We start from the raw sequence: 21267 nt of genomic DNA, 5'->3' as shown, positions 1-21267 counted from the left end.
AGGAATTGGAGGTCAGAAAGGCTGAAGAGGATTTGAAGTCAAGACTGAGCGAAAGAAAAGGACTCACAGTTATGCTGAAAGACAAGCAGCAAATGAGTTGTCAGAGGAAGGCAATAGAGCCAATTGGGTAGAGGGGGTTGAATATCGATGATGAACGGATGGAGGTTTGCGGAATGTTGTTGCCTGAGGCATCTAGTCACAAGACTTCAGGCATCTACGCGCCGGCGCGACCATGTAATTACTCGCCCGAAGGAAAAAAACCACTCTCCACGTATTCTCATCATCTCCGTTGTTTTCCCGTCCCCATCCACGCTACAGTGCCGATAAGCATGTTAAACTTCGTGTAGTATCTCTACTCGATATTCCCCATTTGCTGATGCCAAAATCTTCTACTTCGACTGCGTCATTGTTGGGATAACTGGGGTCACCTGCCGCCACTGGCCCCTGTCGTCTGCGGCTACAAGTCATGCAAAACGGCACCCCCAACGGCCCATCACCCCAAGATGAACGCGTGACGCCTGTGCCCGATTCTACACCCCTAAACGGGTCTGTAATCGAAAACCCATCGGATTCGGCCCCCCACGAATCGATTCCTTCCGAGCCGAAAGACGTCGAAGCTGTTCATCAACCTGAAGAACCCCCATCAAAGAAACGAAGACTCACAGATTCATCCTCGTCGCAACGTTCCACTCCCAGACCACCATCCCCGCCTTGGAAAAAGGCTGGCTTTGAGGGACCCACATCTTTCCTCTCTGATGGCAAGCGTAGGTCGTCGCGAACAAACGCCGTGCCCATCGAATTGCAACCTGGATCGGACAAGAGACACACGCGGGGGGCTCAGAACAAGAATGCTGGCAAGTCTGCTCGAGATGGAAGCAAGCCGGCTACATCCTCGCCGCTATCGGTAACGCAGTCACGCGCCGACATCAGTGGGAAACTGGGTGGAAAGGCCACTGCCAATGGATCACCCAGAGCGCCATCGCGCGCGGCGGCCAACAAGCCGCAGCGTATCTCACAGACTCCAGCACCAAAACCAAGTCATTCGCGCACCAAATCCCGCAGCTCCGCTACCCTTCCTCGCCCGTCTGGCGCCAACGGCACCAGTTCTCGCTCGCTCCGCGATCGCCCATCCCTTTCGAGCCTGTCACAGGAGGTCAATGGAGCTCCAGATGATGTCAATATGGATGACAAGGAACCCGAACAAGGATCATTGAAAATTCCAAAATTGCGCATTAAATTGAGCAAGCCTGTCCTTCCTATTCGACACCCCGGCCACATACCGCAGAAGAAACACACGTCTTTCAGAGAATGGGTTTATCAAAACGATAGCTCAAATATACTGTCAGAGGATGAGGCCGCGATAGAGGCGCGCAAACGGCATGAAGTAATGGCTGCCGCTGAGCCTGGTGGACCGTTGAGCTCGCAAGTCTGCTCAGCATATATCACAGAACAGCAAGAGGAACCTCCCCCCACAGTACTCGCACCAGGACCACTTGGTTTCCCATGCGCTCTATTTCCAGAAGCTCCTCGACAAAGAACACAAGCGCCACCGACAAACAGCCAAACTGTTTGCGCAATGGTGTGCTGACGCTTATCGAAAACGCCACAAGAATCCCGAAGATATTCTACGTGAGCAACAGGAGGAGATGCGTGGGAAACGCAAGCAGCTAGCAAAGGATCTTCAGAAGATGTTCGACCTGACCCGTGCCGATATTGATCGAGTCCGCCTAGCACGTTGGGAAGAAGAGCGGAAAATGGAAGACCAACAGGCTCTTGATCGCGCCATTAAAAAGTCTACTATGCTCTTCGAGAAGCGTCGATCGGAGATTTTGGGAGAATCGCCTAGCGATGCTCCGGTGACGAGTGACGATGAGGGTGGCGTATCTGGCTTCTCGTCTGGCGAAGGCGAAGAAGACGAGAGTAACATGTCAGATTCTGAATCCGGAACCGACGACGAGGTCAATGTGGACGATGATGCCACATTGACCGCAGAAGAGCTCCGGCTGAAATACGCCAACTTACCGGCTGAGGACTATACCGACCGGATGTCTATAGCCTCAGGCAGCACGGCAATGACCGACCCCAACGAATCCTTGGGCCCTGAAGCTGTTTTGGATGACCTCGATTCACAGGCCGCCCGCGAAGATAATCAGTTGGACGACGTCGATTCGGTGCTGATGGATGATAGTGATGCCTCCACAGACATGGATGATGATATGGGTGATAGTGACGAAGAGGAAGAAAATCTAAGTGAGGAGGAGTCGGAGTCGGATGATGAGACGAGACCTGGCCTGCTGGGTTTCTTCTCGAAGAATGAAACCCCTGTACCAAAAGATGGCGGAGAGGGCGGTGAAGCCTCATCTGTGGGCCACAAACACATCGATATCAAATCGGCATCGGAGGGTGAAGATGACATTGACTTCGAAGATCAAGATGAAGTATCCCTAGTTCCGATTGGACCAACGACCAGCGAGGGTACCTCAACAGAAGGTACGCCCTTACATATCGCCAATGCTTCTGAAGCCTCTCCTGCTACTGGAGGAGAAACACCTGTTGTTGACACCCCGATGGAAGAGCTCGCCAAAGCCGAAGCCGAAGCTGAGGATGCAGCGACTGCTGGTGTTGTACATGACATTGACCAAATCCACGAATTGGGAACCGCTAAGCCAGAGACCGAGGAGGCAACTCCCGTCCACATCGCAGATGACATTGAACACCCCCAACTTATGGAAGTAGATCATGTTCATGCCATCCGACCAAGCGGGGATATATCCAGTGAGCCGTCGCCGGGAACCTTCGCGAGCAAGCCATCCGAGCCTGATTCAGTCTCGTCGCTCGAGCCTGCGATCGAAAAGGCATTGCAAATAAGTCACTCGCCTGCCCCAGGCCTACAGACACCCATTCCACACATCCTGCGTGGTACGCTACGTGAATATCAGCACTACGGATTGGATTGGCTTGCGGGTCTCTACAACAACCACATCAATGGTATCCTGGCAGACGAGATGGGTCTGGGCAAAACGATTCAAACCATTGCCCTTCTTGCCCACCTTGCCGTGGACCATGGTATCTGGGGGCCGCACTTGGTAGTCGTTCCCACCAGTGTCATGCTCAACTGGGAAATGGAGTTCAAGAAATGGTGTCCGGGTTTTAAGATCATGACTTACTATGGTAACCAAGAAGAACGCAAACAGAAACGCCGAGGCTGGACAGATGACAATGCCTGGAACGTGTTGATTACGTCGTACCAACTCGTTCTGCAGGACCAAATGTCTCTCAAGCGAAAGGACTGGCACTACATGATTCTCGATGAAGCACACAACATCAAGAACTTCCGCTCACAGAGGTGGCAAGCCCTTCTTACGTTCAAGTCCCGTGCGAGGCTTCTCCTGACGGGTACACCACTGCAGAACAACCTCACCGAACTGTGGTCTCTTCTGTTCTTCTTGATGCCTTCGGATGGTACCAATGGTGGCGTCGACGGGTTTGCTGATTTAAAGGATTTCTCTGAATGGTTCCGGCGCCCCGTTGAACAAATTCTGGAGCACGGCAGGGAGACTATGGACGAGGAGGCCAAGGGCGTAGTCACCAAACTTCACACCGTCCTCCGCCCGTACCTTCTTCGTCGACTGAAGGCCGATGTCGAAAAGCAAATGCCTGGCAAGTACGAACATGTGGTCTACTGCAGGCTATCAAAGCGTCAGCGATACCTTTACGACGGCTTCATGTCGATGGCTCAGACCAAGGAGACCCTCGCGTCCGGAAACTTCCTCTCCATCATCCACTGTCTGATGCAACTCCGTAAAGTGTGCAACCACCCCGATCTCTTTGAGACCCGACCCATTTCAACGTCCTTTGCTATGCCGCGGTCTGTGGCTATGGACTTTAATATCAAGGAATCCCTCGTTCGACGACGACTACTCTTTGAACACCCACTCACCAAGATCGACTTGGATTTCCTCAACCTCGCACCCATATCACGGGAAGATATCTCACGACGGCTGGCCGACGACAGTATCAGGCTGATGGCCATTGGCCCGTTCAAGACTCTCCGAGAACGCCAGTACAACCGAACCAACTGGGAAATGGGCTTTGACGGTTCCAACATGCAGACCATCTTAGAGTCATTGGAGAACGCTTGCCGGAAGAGGCGAATGGCGGAATTAGAGCGGTGTCTCTACTTCGAATCCAAGCGGCATGGCCGTCGGCCAGTATACGGTAGCAGCCTGATCGAATTCCTCCGGGCCGGGACCAAGGAACACGCGCTATCCAATGCGCCACTGCGGAAGCGCTCAATGGCCGACTGGTTGTCAAGCCGGTCCTCTGTCCTCGCGTCGATGATTCTGACCGTCGAGGAACGGGCTCTTGAAATGCATGGCTATGTCCAGAGATTCGCCTGTGTCACCCCCGCTGCCGTGGCCGCGGGCATGAGCGAAGCCGCCTTGACTCCCGTCGAGACCCGGCTTTTGACGAATAATCGCCCAAACCCGCCATACGATCCTTTCCACGAAGCACGGATGCGGCTCTCTATTGCGTTCCCGGATAAGAGATTACTTCAATACGATTGCGGTAAACTGCAGCGCCTCGACAAACTCCTACGTGACCTCAAAGCCGGTGGCCATCGAGCCTTGATCTTCACCCAGATGACCAAGATGCTCGATATCCTCGAACAGTTCCTCAATATCCATGGCCATCGCTATCTCCGACTTGATGGAACTACGAAAGTCGAGTCCCGACAGATGCTCACGGAACGATTCAATAGCGACCCCCGCATCCTCGCTTTCATCCTATCGAGTCGATCCGGAGGTCTCGGTATCAATCTTACGGGCGCGGACACGGTCATCTTCTACGATCTAGACTGGAACCCAGCCATGGACAAGCAATGCCAGGATCGCTGCCACCGTATCGGTCAAACCCGCGATGTCCACATCTACCGCTTCGTATCCGAGTATACCATTGAATCCAACATCCTCCGCAAAGCAAACCAGAAGCGCATGCTGGACGATGTCATCATCCAAGAAGGCGAGTTCACCACAGACTACTTCACCAAGCTGGACGCACAAGGGATCGTCGAACCCGACGAGCGCGACGGGCAAGACGAAGCAAGTGCGGCGATGGACCGAGTCCTCGGCAACCGGGTCGGCGGAACCCGTGTCTTCGAAGCAGCCGAGGATAAGGAGGATCTAGACGCGGCGAAGAATGCCCAAAAAGAACAGGAGCACGCCGACGATGGCGACTTTGAGGAGCACGCTTCGCACGGAACACCTGCCCAGGCTGGAACACCGTTGGCCGTGGAAGACGGGGCTGCGCCAGTTCCACTGCAAGTGTCTGGTGACCAGCCCGATGGAGAAGTGCAGCCGGGTCACATTGACGACTACCTCTTGCGCTTCATGGAGTGGAACATGAGGGATGAACCCCTGGTTCTACCGGCAGATAAGAGCAAGAAGAAGTCCAAGAAGGGCAAAGAGCATCATCTCAAGAGGCGTCGTTAGAGCCATTATGAGATCAATGCTCTGCCTCCTATTTGACTCCACTCCGACCGTTTCACGTTTCAATAATCCCCTCACGTTAACCTGTTTTTTCTCCTATGGGCTTGTAATAGTGTGCTGTGTATAATCCAGGCGTTGGAGATGTCATGTTTTTTTGTCCTTTTTCTTCTCTTCTGATTAGCTGTCTTTATAACTTTTACTTTTTTTTTCTTTCGCTCGATTCTGGTCCTATTCACTGTGTTAATCCTATATCAACCAAAAAAGACCCAATAGAATCAATTAGCAGAAATGAATGTTAACAATTTCTCAAATCAATAGTCTATTTCCCGGAGATTATACTCAACTAGACAAGTGGACCGGAATCCATATAGGCAGATCATCTCCAACCGAAGGTCCCTTGGATCTGGCTATTGGGGTCTAGCTCGGTGTTTATATTAATATCAATAGCGTGAGAATCGGGAATTGTGTATTAGGAAAGGTGCTACATAGGGAATAGTGAACATCTCTATATGTTGTATAGTACTTTCAGAATATCCAAGTGCATACTCCGTACTCCATAGGTGTATTTAAATGTAGTACGGAGTACAATATAACTACTTATAACTACTCCGTATGCATCTACAACTAGCAAGCTATCAATTTGGGAAAGAGCAGAATCTCGGGTTTCCCCCTTTTTCTCCAGGGCTGGATATCGAATTCTCCCATGGCTCGGTCGGTCCCAAAGCCAAGTACATCGGCAAGTCTTCTCCGAATGTCGACCGCGTGGTTGAAGTGGAACTGGAGTCATGAGGAAGTTGGAAGTGGAGCCGCACATTCTGCAGTGGCTATACGACTCGGATACGCATACGGAGTACAAGATATGGATAATATCTTTTGCACATGATCTCCAGGGAAGACGAGTGGGGAGATATTGAGCCAGTTGCCGAATATTTCCCGGTGTGTGAACGTTGATTTGGCGTGATTTGAGCTGTTGGGGTCAGGGTCCCACTGATCTTCTCTCCAAATCTCCCCCCAAATGATGCGAGAGAATTGGGAACTGGTAGGGCTCTCTCGGAGACACTCCGGACTCCATTAAGCTTTGGAAAGTGCCTCCTTTGGAAGAGCAGATCCATGGTGATCCGGGGATCTCGCTACGATTTTATAGAGATGGTATTTTCTCCATTGGACCGAGAATAAAGGGGGGGAGATGAAAGCGGTTCGCTTTTAGGTCCAGAACAGATATTTCAAATAACTTTTTTGTTCTTTGTTAACGGCTGTGAACATCAAAGGAATGATCACCGTTTTAGTTCGGAGGCGCGCGGGTGAGCAAATGCCGATGCGCTAGGAGGATCTGGTTTCATTTTTCGTTGCCTCCTTTTGGAAACCCGTTGGATTTGAATAAATCCTCATAAAACAAAGAAGATAAAAAAAGTAGCCGTATCCAAAGACTCGGCATTTCTCCAGGTCATTTCCCGAGGTGGCGAGAACATAAGAAATTGCCTATCCATGGATGAAGGGGTCTTCATATAACCCAAATAGATATGTGACATATGCAGGTCGAAAGTGATTGGCAGGGCTCTTTTCATGCAGTGTCGGGCCCGTGCTGGCTTTTTTTTTTCTTTTTCTTTTTCTTTTTCTGATTCGCTCATATTCTCTAATGTCTCTCGATTAGAGAGGTTCATGAGAAACCCCCTAAGAGGGGGAGGAGCGAGTCAGGATGTTAAGAGTCCAATAAATCCACTATTGAGGACCTGGGCAGATCGTCGATCAATTTGCCAGATCGATTGGCATTCGCACGAACTCGTACTCCACGGGTGTCACATCATTGGTGTAAGTCGAGAGGGGGCTTTGCACTAGTTCTGACACCATATGCCTTAGCGGGCTCACCAGCCGAAAAGGGAAAAATAAAAAGGAAAAAGAAACTGCATTGGGTCTGGGGCAGAGAGGCACCGCTTTTTTTCCCAGCAATTTGGGCCCCCAATAGCGTTGGATCGAAGCACATGGTCTTCTGAACCTCGGAACTGAATTTGCAGCACATGCCCACCCTGGACACTTCCCAAGGTTGCACTTCCGTACCCCATCCATCATCCATTGCTTCGGATTTCTCAGTTCTGATTTTGGAGAAAGGTCCGGTGCAGAACCATCGGGTCAGTACCGTGGAGGATCCCGAGGTGGCGGTGATCGGCGACCATGAAGTCCAAGACGCCATCCGCGGGTGAGAGGAGGGCTTATCTGGTTTGGAGTATGACCGTATTGGGATAAAACTGGGTCCCGGCTAGCAATGCACAGTAAATCACTCTCGCTTCTGGGGAACTATACGCATGTTACGGCGCATGGTACGGAGTGCTGGGACTTCCGATTTCCGGACATGATCGGACTGAATTCACGTACAGAGTACATGGATCTGAATATCTTCTCGATAGGTCGAATGTTAGAAGAAAGAAAAGAAAAAAAACCAACAGTTAAAACTGCGCACTCCGTACTGCGTACACCGTAGAGACCGAGGTGATCAATCCATTCCAATATCCGCTTTGTTAAAACGCGCCAAGCTCTCAACTGGGGATAGTGAGACCGAGCAGAGCTGCTCCGCTTAGGATGATCCACTTGGAGTAATGACATCGCCCTGATGATCGACCTGACCCATAACCAATGAAGGATGCTCTGCGAATCTCGTTGATGATCGCCGCTGGAACGGATGCTAAGACCCAATGGATCCTCAAGGAGGGACAGATTGTGTGCTATAGGGTTCCATAATGACAGAACCAAGACAATGGAGATGTGGAGGTAAGAGGTGAGAGGTTGAGAAGTGGAAGTGGGTGAAGTTGGGAGTTGGCCCTAACAAACCACTCACATATTATATTTTTGGGGGATTTTTATTTTTATTTCTCCCTAAACCCATTTCCCCCATTTCTACATATAATAGTCGTTGTCTCGCCCGTTTCCTGTCTCTTTCTTGTTGATCATCTTGATCTTCGTACTATTTCCCCCCTTTCCACTCCCCTGGACTGTGCGTCAATAATGAAGACTTCCATCTCCTCCGATGTATGGGAGAAGAAGAAGGCGTTGATTTCCAAGTTGTATATGGAAGATGAATGGCCCTTGAAGCAGGTCATTAAGCAGATACGTACCGATGATTTCAATCCTAGGTGAGTACATTGATGTTCCATGTCCGAGGACTCTAATTCATCGACTATCAACTAACACCTCACAGTGAAACCCAACTACGAAGCAGACTGAAGAAATGGCGAGTGACCAAGCCATCTCGCCAGACTCGGAAGAAGAGTCTGGCTTCAGCCTCTGGGGAAGAACCAGACTCAGACAAGGATGCGAAGCGCAAAGCATCCATCCAAAGACCACTGCCATCATTACCAAGGGAAACACCAGCCCACCATGAATGGCCTGGGCCCATGACACAACCCATCTACGGACAACCGTCCACCCTCCAGCACCCCGTCCCAGACCAGGACCGGAAATGGAGCTCTCCTATGACCCAACAACTCACTCCCAGTCCCTCCGGGGAGCATGTTCTCATCCCAGACCGCACAACAGCCGTCTCTTACCCTGACCCCAGTCCAACAACAACATCCTTCGACCACGCCACCTCCCCAATTGGCGAGGGTCTCATGCTGAACACAACCTCCGCCGTGGCCCCATCCTACCCAGCCTACCCACTCTCACCGGAATCGTGCCTCCCAAGTCCAGGCACGGCGACCACCCCCGGCGGCATTGGCTGGTCGCCCCGCGCTGTCTCAGTAGACTATGGCCTCGACCCATCCCAGTGGTACTCCATGCCCTTTGAGGCCATCACTCCCCCAGCCGTCCCTCCGTCCACGGCTGCTCCCATGGCGCCTTCAGCCAACGGCTACCTGCCCCAAGGCCATCTCTACCATCCCCAGTACCACCCCTACCATGGGGAGGCAGAGTACCCTGGCTATGATGCTAAGAACTGGAAGCGCGCTATGTCATTACAGTATGATATGGCCGGTCATCCGGCTGCCCGGCCTGAGCACGATAGGAAACAGATGCTCCCGCATACACAGCCACATGGTCCGTCACATCCTATGGTGTCACCGTCGCATACCCAGTCCGGGCCTCATTCAGTGATGTGTGCTCCGATAATGCCTTATATGGGCCATGACCATTATGCGCAGAAGCCTCCGGGCATTGGATACTAGGTGGTACTTGTACTGGCACTCTGTTAAATATCTGTTGATACCTTGATACCTTTTTGTGAAATATGGGTGGTTTATTTGTTTTGTCATACCCGATATGTTTGGTTTTGGGGAGTTTGGATGAAAAGGAAACTGTATATATTGATACCTATTGATTAATTGAGCTTGATACATTTATACTATGTACATCTATACTATGTATATCTATACTATCCATATATATCCGATGTACAAATAGACAAAAGGAAGTCTTCTATAAATGCCAAGCCCTGTGAGTTACCCGAAAAGGAACCTCGGCATCTTGCGGGGAAACCATCTCTCGGCCCTTCCAGAGCTCTTTTATTTGTACCCCGGTCACTTCCATCTCTTCACTCCAAAAGTTCAGAACACCCATCTCAATCCCAATCTACATCCTCACCAAAATGCGTGCCGTCCAAGTCAGCGAATACGTCAAGGTACCTATAACCAACCCCAACCGTCACCCCAACCCAAACTAACCACTCCTACAGGGTCCTCTAGACCTCAAAGTAACAACAGTCCCAACCCCAACCCCAACAGCGGACAAATACCTAATCGAAATCCACTCCGCCGGCACAAACTTCTTCGACATCCTCCAAATCCAAGGCAAATACCAACACCAACCGCCACTCCCTTGGATCGGTGGCGCCGAATTCGCCGGTACAGTAACCGCCGTGCCCACCTCCGCAAACAACCGCTTCAAACTCGGCGACCGTGTCTTCGGCGCCACGCAGGGCGCCTACGCTACACACGTCCTAGCCGCAGAGCAAACCCTCCTCCCCGTGCCGGAGGGCTGGAGCTTTGAAGATGCCGCGGGGCTGTTCGTCACGGCGCCGACCTCGTATGGCGGTCTTGTGCATCGCGCGGGCGTGAAAGCCGGGGACTGGGTCCTTGTTCATGCTGCTGCGGGCGGTGTCGGGCTTGCTGCTGTGCAGATTGCCAAGGCTATGGGGGCGACTGTTATTGCTACTGCGGGAACCGAGCGCAAGAGGGAGATTGCGAAGGACTTCGGGGCGGATTATGTGATTGATTACACCGATAAGGCTTGGCCGGAGATTGTGAAGGGGATTTGTAAGGAGAAGAGGAAGGGAAATGGGGCCGCTGGGGTGGATATTGTGTATGATCCTGTTGGGATGATTGAGGCGAGTTTGAAGTGCGTCGCGTGGAATGCGCGGTTGTTGGTTATCGGGTTTGCGGCGGGGAAGATCGAGAAGGTTGCGCTTAATCGGGTGCTGTTGAAGAATGTGAGTATTGTTGGCTTGCATTGGGGGCAGTATGCCAAGTTTGAGACGGAGACTGTTGGTGAAGTTTGGCAGGGGATCTTTGATCTTGTTAAGCAGGGGAAGTTCAGGGGGACTGCGTTCAGGGATGAGAGCTTCGTTGGCTTGGAGAGTGTGCCCAGGGCTCTGCAGGCGTTGGGTGGGAGGGAGACTTGGGGGAAGGTTGTTGTGAATATTGTTGGTGATGCGAAGAGCAAGCTGTAGTCTTGAGAATCCAAGACTACTGTAGATAGATACGTGGGGAAAGCAATAGATTCGATTCGATACTAAACTGATGAATGTAGATGCGCAAGGAGTCATGCTCTCGTAGACAAAGTGAAATCCCCGAAGGGAAGACTCGAGCAAGTATAACATGAACTATGAAGGCTCTTTGCTCTGGCAACTTTTGTATTTCAAAAGTGAGCTTGAGCACCAGAAGGTACCTAGCTCGCAATCCAGCTCCAGTCGGTCACGGCTACAAGACGTAGCGCTGCGGTAACTGTTCTCCAAAAGGAGAGCCCTTGAGCATGTCCAAATGGACTGGGGCAGCTGGATTGAGGAGTTGCGGATGACAGAATGTGTCTATGGTGTGATATATATCTGGGATTTGTTAGTGTACGGTTTGTGTTGATAGACAGCATAAATCAGAATAGCATTGAATTCTGAGGAATGGATTGAGTGTCCAGAGAGTGTCTAGAGGAATTTGACGAAGAAAAGAAGAAAAAATAGGGAAAATAAAGGACGATGACTCAGCATATCTATACCGCCCAGTTTCTGCCACCTCGAGGATATATCGACTTGTTCTTGACAAACACTCAAGGATCTCCTACAAATTGCATATTTAAGAGTTGATGCTCGAAAAATGGGGTATCGCGCATTGTTGCCAGGAAACTAAGGATGGCAATAAGCAAGATAGCTACAAGTACCTACTACAAGGCAAACACCAGTGGCCTGTTCCAACAGATGTCTTAGTTCTTCCCGGTCCATGCTCTGAGGCAATAAATGGGCCAGCTTGATGTCTTTTTGTTCGATGTAGAGCCTGAAGACATGGTAAGAATGTTTGTTAGGGAACATATAGTGGGAACTGCTTCTTCTTCTTCTTCTTCTTCTTCTTCTTCTTCTTTCCTATTGTATAGGATATAGAGGACGAGATATATATGTAGGTATGTAGTTATATGTACAGGTGTATAGAGTACATGAGGTGACGGCCAGAGAATTTTAGAATAGTACCTACCTTTCGTGCCGTAAGTGTGAAGAGTGGTTTGGAGAGAACCACAGAAGGTTGCACCGAGCGTTTCTGTGCTGGGCAGGAACGAGAAAGGTGAAAAAGAAAGAATTTCTATAGGAACTGTATAAATCGGGCAGGTGACATGTGACATGTGACATTGAGAAGGTGCAAGGCAGATGCCCACTTTAGGAAGGTACGTGTTGGTATAAAAGGACTCCTCCCATCTTTCTTCCTCTTCTCTTCTTCTTCCTTCTTCCTCTCTCCAGCCCTCGACCACGGTCTCTCCGTAGCCCACGAGATCGTGTAGGCGAAGGGCCGTGCATCACCTATACATAAAATACGTCAACATTACCAAGGTTGTTGAGGTCCATATAGGTCTACACCAAAAACAAACCAGTCTTTCTCGTGGAAGTTCTTTGACAAAGTCGTGGCTGAGCCTTTGGGCTCCATAGCCACTTGACAGGTCCCACGGAATACATGGGGGGTGTTTAATCACATCCTCTTTCATTATGTAGCTAGTCACCTAGGTGGTCACTGAATACATTTATAGTCGAAGATTCAATTCACATACATTTCATTCAATTAAACTATGGGAAACTGTCCGTAAGATAGCCCAAAGATTGTAACCATCAAGGACGTAGGTGCAGATTCAGATGCAGAAATCCCAAACACGAGACACGGAACTGAGAAGAGCGGAAGAAATAACTCATAACATCTTGGTAATCGTTCATTTCATAGATATCTTGCAAATGTTTTCAAATAAGTGTCATCAAGCCCGTGGAAACCCCCCTCACACTCAATGATGCCGTTCACGCATCTCAACAACAGTAGCCCAATCCTCACAGCAAGATCGGCTCATATTATGTCCACACCAGCAACAGGTCACCTTTCGAGGTAGAAGAGGCGCAGGCCGTAGATCGGACATGCCCTGGGAAGCATGAGGGACCGGGAATTGACCGAATGGCAGAGATCGTGAACCTGTCAGCTTGCGCATACTGGTGTCGGGTTGCTTCTTGGAACGGGACTTGCCCGGCTTGGAATCTGAGCCTTGAATCTCGGGGCAGGCCAGGCGCGCGTAGACTTCGGAGGGTGGATCGTGCCAGTACTTGCAGCGGCAGCAGATCACGAAGACCTTGGCGATGGTCTGTGGGCTGGGGGCTTCTTTCGCTTTTTGAGATCTTCTTTTGAGTATGCTCATGGGACCCGGTCGGGTTTGGGGGCTGCCGGTTTGACTACTTGCTTGCGAGCTGGCCTGCATACCGGGACGAATGTCGGGCTGTGTGCCAGGTTGAGGGCTGTACTGTATGCCATCAGAGGCATCGGGATGAGAGCCAGCCTGCTGAATAGGCTGCAAGACAGGCTGCGTGCCAGATTGGATGCCGGGTTGAGCGCTGGGTTGGGTGCTGGGTTGAATGAGTGGACTGACGGGAGACTCTTGTGCAGTTGGCGCTTCAACAGCAGGGATGGAGGGACTGGTATCCACGCGAGTCAGCGAATCGCGTTTGAATCCAGGGGATTCAGGTGTATCTTCGTCAGCAGTGTCATAATTTGAATGACCGTCGTGGGAGGAGCTGTGTGAAGGAGTGCGGCTATGTCCTGGTATGAATCCACCGGGTCCTCCAACAGCAAGGATATTCCTGGGAGTTCGGTGGAAGTAAGAGAAGCTCGACGGGGAGATCTCGCAGGAACATTGTAAGTGTCATTGGTCAGATCTTTAGATGTTCGGCTGTTTCTGTCGCCGGGCGAAACACTTCCTGTATGGAATGGAGATCTGACTGCTACCTGGAAAGGAGACGCCGGGATTTCCCTGAGCGTATCGGTTGACGTGGTTGGCATTCTTCGAATCTCGAGACTCCGTCTTTCGCTCTTGACTGGGATCTGTGGCATTTCGATCGACTGCTGGGTCTCTTGGAAGTTTTCCTTGAAACGACTCGAGGTTCGTTTGGGGGTATGCGAAGAAGCGATAGGCAACCGGCTTCTTCCTCGATCCTCGGGATGAGGTTGAGCGGGGGAGTGTGATGCCTGAGATGGGGTTTCGTGGTTAAGGTCTTGTGTTGTCAGCGGTCTTGGAATCCTGGAATCATCCCGGGATGATTCATCCGTATTTGCAGGATTCAGGGCGAGGGGAGACGACTTGTATGCTCGCGGGAAGGGATCAACTCGGTTCTTCCTGGCGAGGTTCCCCGTGGAATTTGTTTGTGCTGGGTTAAGTGGTTGGTAAGACCTAACACTGGATGGACTTGACGAGTTGTCGGGAGTTTCTGGAGGTGTCATCTCCTGCAGCTGACGAGCCGTAGTAATGGTAGGCGAATCAGGATGACCGGATGAATAGAAGTTAGGCTGGCTCAAGCTTTGCGACATTGGCATGCTAGTAGCCCTGACGGAACGGTTATGGAGAGTCAGACGACCGTGGGGATGGTCTGCCGCAGGCATACTCTTTCTGTCATGTTTCAGAGCTGCGGAAAACAACTCCCTATCCAGATCACCCGAGGATGCAAGTGTCACGCCGTTTCGAGCACCGTTTCCAACCACGGACCGACTACTGATGGGAATCTGCTCTGACACAGATCGATTGGACTCACGGCCGTCCTTTGTCTTCCAGGCTTCAGCCACCCTCCAGTTCTCACGAAGATCATCAGACTTTGCCGAGGCGTGCAAACGGTTGTGCTGGGCTGGTTTCGGCATTTTGTTAGAAGCGGATAGATTCAGTGCGGTGCCATGCTTGGACTGTAGCTCCCGAGTGATAGCAGTTCCAAACCTTTCCGGCAGTGTCAAAGGCAGAGAGGGTGGATTCGTATCTGTCCTAAGCTGGCTAAACTCGGCAGACGGAAAGTCTTGCTCACTCGAATTTGAATTCCGGCGCGATCGCCGGAATATCGAGGACAGGCCACTTGACGATCTCGGACGTTCTGCATTTGCACTGGAACTTCTGCTTGAGCTGCCCACAGGTTGTTTCTTGGTCAGACGGCGAGAGGATCTTTCGTAGGTTCCAAGGTCGGCCTTGGATTGAGCATCCTCAAGTGCTAGCAAGCGCTTCTCTAGTTCCTTTCTCTCGGCTTCCAGGCGCTTTGTGACACGCTTTTCTTTCTTCTTGGGTTTATCCCAGGTTGGAGATTTGTAGATATTGTCATCATCTCCATTGGGACGGGTAGGCAAGGGCGTCATTTGGGTCGGAGTACCATCCTGCCCAGGGGCCCCGTTTGTGACTGATACACTTGAGCCAGGTGTACCGGTGGAGGGCAAACGAGAGTTGGAGGAGTAAGAGAACGAGCTGGGCCCTGTCTCATCGTACGAGGAGTGCTTCGCATAGGGATTATTATCGGTTGTCTCATGTGCGAGAGCTTCGCGAGCGAGAAAGGGAACTGGGGGAACGAATTCGCCATTTTGACTGTGTCGTCTCTTCAAGGGGTCAAATCAAGTTCCGATTCTTTTTTGCCTTTTTACTGTGACTTACATCGATAGATTTGCTAAAGACGCGGTGGATGTGGTTCGAGATGGATGATCGACGGGCCCTGCGGGGCGGATCGGTGGAGAAGGTCTCCATTGTTTGGTAGATTGGTTTTAGCGAACGTGAAAAGAGAGTGACATTGAACTGGAAACAGTAGATCGAGGGAGCGTGGGAGCGTAGAATCGTAGAATCGTGAGGCGTGAGACGTGTGGATGTGAAGTAAGTCAGAGAAACAAAAACGAAAGACAAAGGCCCAAGGCCAAAGGAAAATACAGAGAAAGGAAAAGGAAAAAAGAAGAGAATTTGCGTTCAGTCGAGAATCGAAGAAATTCCAAATCTGCTGCAGCTGAAACCTTCCACAGAGCTATTCTTAGCTTCTTAGCTCTTTTTTTATTTTCCTGATCTGTAGATTTATACACTACATATGTACATTTATGAAGAAAATGATAAAATGATCGAAATCCAAAGAAACTTAGTCTAATTCTAAACCCTTGGGAATTGTGAAACTGTCAGAATGAGAGAATCCAACAGTCGCACCCCTCCGCTTGGCATCGAGAATCTCACCTTTACATCTCCCCGACAAAAACAAAAACCATCTGAGCCTTAAAAACTATTACTCGATACAAAACCTACAGAGAGCTACACAATGTCCAACCAACACGACCTCCCGCCAAGTTATGATGCATCACAACAATCCTGGGGAACCTCCAGTACCCCACAGTCAGACCCATCCTCCAACCCACCTCCATATCACAACTGGCAAGAAGCAGTCCCAGACACAGCTACATTCCCACCACCCCCAATCACCGGCTATCTAATCTCAGGCACGGGGAACGCCTCCGAGGACGACGCCCAGCGCGCCCACGACTTTTGCGACTCCGTACCCCTCTGGCTCCCAACCCAGCCCTCAACCGCCGTCTACCACGACGTGCAGGCCCACGATCTTCGACCCGTGCATCCAGCCGAGCTGCGTGGCCATGTTTCGGCTGTTGCGCGCGGCCGCTGGCGTGGACACAGTGGCGACGGGAACGGGGATTGTGTCATTCTTACCCAGCTGCCCATGTACTTCCCTGCTGCGGACTCGCCGTTTGTGCGTGAGCAGAAGAAGACCATCTACTTTGAGGTTAAGTTGTTGGCGTTGAGGGCGGGGCCGACACCGCAGGATTGTAGTGGGATTTCGATTGGATTTGTTGCGCAGCCGTATCCGTCGTGGAGATCGCCTGGTTGGGAGAGAGGTGGGTTGGGGGTGTTCTCGGATGATGGGTGTCGGTTTGTGAATGATTCGTTTGGGGGTCGGGATTTTACGACGGCCTTCAAGGTGGGTGAGACGGTTGGGTTGGGGATGGAGTTTGAGCTGCCGGAGAATATCTGCAGTGGGGATAAGAAGACTAAGAGATGCAAGGTGCATATCTTCTTCACGCGGAATGGATGCCGATCTGGGGGCTGGGATCTGCATGAAGAGGTCGATGCGGATTCTGGGGGTGTTGAGGGCTTGGAAGGGGACTATGACCTCTATGGGGCGATTGGCCTGTTCGGTGGCGTCGATTTCGAGTCTTGTTTTGACCCTGCAGGCTGGCTATGGAAGGAATGAAGTGATGTCTGCCAAGTATCTTTAGGAAGTCAGGAGGGCACGAGGGTCAGGTCATAGGGCTGAACGGTTTTTTTTTTTTTGCTTTTTGCTTTTTGCTTTATGGCGTATGGCTTGTGACTTTATGGCTTTTGGTATGCTTACATGTGCATAGCTAGTACAGCTTGATAACACAACAATTAAACTTAACATGAAGTCAAATCAGAAACACTATTACGAAGAACATATCCAAAGCCAAGCCAAAAAACACTAACATCTCGATGCCTAACTAATTTACACGGCCTATTTCAACGGCCCACGCCGAGGCTACATACCCTGCATAGCGTAAACGAGACCCTGCACGTGTGTTCTAGAAAGGTATTTTCATTTTTCATTTAATTCCCTTGGCCTTCCTAGTAACTGCAGCGCATTAGTGGCCGGGGGATGCACGAGGTGCAGTTCCGCTACAACGACCGTCTGATGAGCAGGCGCATCTCTGCCGCTTTTCCGTATGGTCCCCGGTCTATCCCAGCTGCATGAACGGCAGTAATCGTTTTATTTGACGTCAGGATGCGCCGAGCGCATTGCGATCTTTGTCCTTTTGCACATGTAGATATTGGCGGTTGGGCAGTTTCAGGGAGTTCGTGCCCTATTTTATACGTACATGTATATATGTATGATAATAGTGGAAGTAGTACTCTGTACATAGAGGATAGACGGGATAGAATAAGACGAGCAGGGTACAAGTGAGGCTGAGACTTGGGATAAATATACATGTAGCTAGACTTGACCCCGGTACTAACAAAGAATAGTGCGCACTGACAGCAATACGGAGATAAGGCCACGCTCGGCGCTCTTCTAAACATGTTCGTTAAACGACTATTCATTTTAACTCGTATCTGCATATCAATTGACACCCCGGGGGTTCATAAGACGTGATTAGTACGAAAGAGCCGCAATCTCCGACAGTTGACTATTGAAATCCCTCAAAGTCAAGTGTTATATAGCCAAGATAACTGAGATATTGTACGGAGCACAATGTACAGATATCCATAAATGTATCTCTAAATGGAGAAGCCGACCTTGGGTTCTCCTCTATTAAAATACCCCGTACGGTAATTGCAGTACAGGTGGAGAAGCGAAGTGATAATCCCGAGACTGCCAGCCACCAAAAGCCCATTTCCTGCAACTAACCCAAACCCACCAGAGAGCGGCTAGAGTGGCACGGATGTTTCCACCTTGGAGTTACAACATATACTCTTAATATCATCCTATTGCATTAGGATTAGGGAAACACGGGCTCATATTAGCGCCAGGGCTCCTATCTTGTACATCACCTTGACATATTTATTCTATGGATGTTACATGTTATATGAATCCAGTCTCCTTGTTTTATTTATTTTTTTATCTTTCTCTATGTTGTACTGAGGGGTAAATAGAAAAGTCACAATGGGGTTGTGTTCTACATATGTACCAAGTATCTTTGTTCGATCCACTCAAAAAGTTACGAATCCCCCCCCACGGCCGATCTAAATTTCTGAATAATACTCTGCTATGTTGTAAGGTAGGAAAAGAGTTCAACTAAACCTCGAAAGGGTAAGAGAAATATTATCCTTGAAATGGGTTTGGCCGAAGGGGAAATTTGGTCTGATCGACTGCATGTCATCGCCCCTTTTTCCCGTGACAGTTCCCGTTTGGCCCCCACCTATTGATTTTGATATCCCGGACTGACCTCGGGTCTATGCGCCCAAACCCACAATACCTTCCCCCTCTCTTTTTCACAAATCATAATATTGAAAGTGAAATAGAAATCCGGCCATTCCCGGCTGCTCGGTGGGGTTGGAGCGGGTTCAGTACACTACTGGGAGTCCGTGCAGCCGAGATACGCGTTTGTTTCACTCAAGACGTGATCTGGCCACGGCCGGAGACCGTGGCCATTTTGTACTTTTCATGTCCTTTTCGGCTCGGCCGGAGACAGAGAGAGATAAACGGGGCTAAAAGATACAAGGTACGGAATATGCATATGCAGAGAACCCAGATGGAACTGTTGCAGATAAGGGAAAAAAAAGAACGGGAAGAAATGCCAATGAATTGCCAGTTATAGAACCCTGTAAAGAGAGGTCTTAGCCATTTTTTCAAAAGTACTAGATTGCGAGTCTGGACGATCACAACCGAAAAGATATCCAAAATAGGCCTTCTGCAGATGCATTAATTCCAAACCTCACCGGCCGTGCCCCCATTCCGCTAAGGCTGGAACACCTTTTAGACGCCAAAGCGACACTGGCGCGAAGTCAGCGGTTGTCTCCCATGAAAGAAAGGAGGTGACGGGGTTGATGAATACCAATCATGATCCTGGTTTCGGGGTTGTGTCTGAATTGAGCAGAGACTACATGTTAAAGTAGTATAAACCAGGATATATAGTATAGGTTAGTATACTCTGTACTCCGTAGGTTAGTCTTGGTTAGTGTTATAGTGTGGGATATTGGATATTTTTTATGCGCTATACTAATGTGAGCACGGTCCATTTCACTTTCACATTCCAGTGTATACCGGGAGATTTACCTTCGAGGCAGCTGGTTGCCCTTCTTAAAGCAATCAGGCGACATTGCCTTTTCAGGTTTTCCCATATTTTCCCATATTTTCCCAAGTTTTCCTGTTTTCATATCTTTACCAAACCTGTTAGTAATGTACTTTTATGGATATGACCTTGGAAAATCCCATTGCCCCACTGAGCAGTTACACGGGCACTTTAGCGATCGCCACCAGGATTACGGATTACCCGTATTTTTGTCTTTGTCTTTTTGTCAGTTCGAGGCCTTGTCTTAACTCCGTACATATTCATGTATTAAGCATTTGTCTCCAAGTTACAGGCACTTTGTTCCGACCAATATGCATGTTACTAGTAGTTGCTAATCTGTCTTGCTCCGTATATTGTAAAGAAAAAAACTAGCCCGAGTACGGAGTACTTTTGCTCCATTCTGCTGCGGACCACGCTAATTAGTACAAGTAGTGTCTAAATTTCGCAATTGTTCCACAAATCACCTTTTTATCAATAGAAGTATCGCACAGCATAACGGGAATACAATATATGTATATAAATAGAGTTATCTCTAACGTCTTATAAGCTCCGGTCCTGGAGGAGTTGGAGTTCCGTGAAGAGCTGCATCGGATATGTTCTCTATTAGAACTGTGCCTTTTTACCGATATAAAAAGAATAGATTGGTACCTGAGAACAAAGTACCTTCGGGTTGCATTGGAAGAACAACAGGTGGTATGCATCCAACCCAAACGGTTGCCTATCCACGATCTTATGTTTTAGATCTTTTATATATTTTTGTAAAATCACTAAACGAGTTTAGCATAATAATAAAAAGTATAAATTAAAAAAAAAAAAGAACGAACGAAAGGTACATGCATATGTTCCCCACAGGGCATGCTCATGCTCAAGCTGAACTTCCATTTTGAATGTTTATCATGCTGATATATTCGTCCACATGATTCAAACCCCGTAAAGTATGTATATATTTTTGTATATATATACGGAGTCCGTATATATAAATATATAATGTAAAATACGTAAATCAATACTCTGCATGGGCCCCTCCACAGGACTAGATCCAGGGTCTCTGACGCACGAGGCAAAAGACCACCTGCAGCACACTCAAAACGACAATCAAGACTGGGGCATATAGCTTTTTTAGTTCGGCGCTTTTTTTTATTTTTTTGGTTAGTGTATATATATAATATTTTTTTTTAAAAAAAATGCATTTTTTATATTTTAGATTAATATTATTCTATATTACCCTATTTATTTTGTTAGTTCGTCGCATGTGCTGCCTTTCCTTCCTACTTTAATCTCTCCCTCCCTTCAATCGAAGCGCTCATCTCTTTTTCCTTTTTTTTCCCCTTCTCTTTTCCTTTTAAATCGAAGGAAGCATTGTCTCCTTGACATTCGTTAAGACTTGGATTGACTAAGCCTACAGAGGCAATTGACCACCGCACTTGGTCAATAGGTATAGCGCATTGGATGCTTATACCTCTCTGCATCTCTAAAAAGAGGTTCCCCAAGAAAATCAGTTAGGGTTACGTGGGGTCAAGCTTCACACC

The 21267-nt window shown here is 49.3% G+C and overlaps 6 protein-coding genes across 6 annotated transcripts; 5 read left to right on the top strand and 1 right to left on the bottom strand.

Moving 5' to 3' along the window:
• Positions 1 to 466: 466 nt before the first annotated feature.
• On the top strand, positions 467 to 5492 carry swr1 (putative SNF2 family helicase/ATPase (Swr1); the record flags this gene model as incomplete). The annotated part of the gene is made up of 2 exons (XM_057293122.1): positions 467 to 1426; positions 1449 to 5492. 2 exons carry the CDS (start codon positions 467 to 469, stop codon positions 5490 to 5492), a joined length of 5004 nt encoding a protein of 1667 aa, XP_057147933.1.
• A 2012-nt stretch (positions 5493 to 7504) lies between these two features.
• On the top strand, positions 7505 to 7687 carry N7519_006345 (uncharacterized protein; the record flags this gene model as incomplete). The annotated part of the gene is made up of 1 exon (XM_057293121.1): positions 7505 to 7687. The coding sequence occupies one exon, from the start codon at positions 7505 to 7507 to the stop codon at positions 7685 to 7687; it is 183 nt and encodes a 60-aa protein (XP_057147932.1).
• A 799-nt stretch (positions 7688 to 8486) lies between these two features.
• Positions 8487 to 9643, top strand: N7519_006344 (Clr5 domain-containing protein; the record flags this gene model as incomplete). The annotated part of the gene is made up of 2 exons (XM_057293120.1): positions 8487 to 8614; positions 8680 to 9643. The coding sequence occupies 2 exons, from the start codon at positions 8487 to 8489 to the stop codon at positions 9641 to 9643; spliced, it is 1092 nt and encodes a 363-aa protein (XP_057147931.1).
• Positions 9644 to 10062: 419 nt separating this feature from the next.
• On the top strand, positions 10063 to 11142 carry N7519_006343 (NADPH:quinone oxidoreductase family protein; the record flags this gene model as incomplete). The annotated part of the gene is made up of 2 exons (XM_057293119.1): positions 10063 to 10095; positions 10150 to 11142. 2 exons carry the CDS (start codon positions 10063 to 10065, stop codon positions 11140 to 11142), a joined length of 1026 nt encoding a protein of 341 aa, XP_057147930.1.
• Positions 11143 to 12941: 1799 nt separating this feature from the next.
• On the bottom strand, positions 12942 to 15689 carry N7519_006342 (uncharacterized protein; the record flags this gene model as incomplete). The annotated part of the gene is given in 3 exon segments (XM_057293118.1): positions 12942 to 13823; positions 13835 to 15544; positions 15600 to 15689. 3 exon segments carry the CDS (start codon positions 15687 to 15689, stop codon positions 12942 to 12944), a joined length of 2682 nt encoding a protein of 893 aa, XP_057147929.1.
• Positions 15690 to 16239: 550 nt separating this feature from the next.
• Positions 16240 to 17184, top strand: N7519_006341 (SSH4 family protein; the record flags this gene model as incomplete). Its single annotated transcript, XM_057293117.1, has 1 exon — positions 16240 to 17184. The coding sequence occupies one exon, from the start codon at positions 16240 to 16242 to the stop codon at positions 17182 to 17184; it is 945 nt and encodes a 314-aa protein (XP_057147928.1).
• Positions 17185 to 21267: the final 4083 nt, after the last annotated feature.

The sequence above is a fragment of the Penicillium mononematosum genome (assembly GCF_028829835.1).
Source record: "Penicillium mononematosum strain IBT 11891 chromosome Unknown utg000003l:1.0-8172316.0:1.0-8177699.0, whole genome shotgun sequence".
Lineage (NCBI taxonomy): Eukaryota > Fungi > Ascomycota > Eurotiomycetes > Eurotiales > Aspergillaceae > Penicillium > Penicillium mononematosum.
This window is presented reverse-complemented; position numbering and strand designations above follow the sequence as displayed.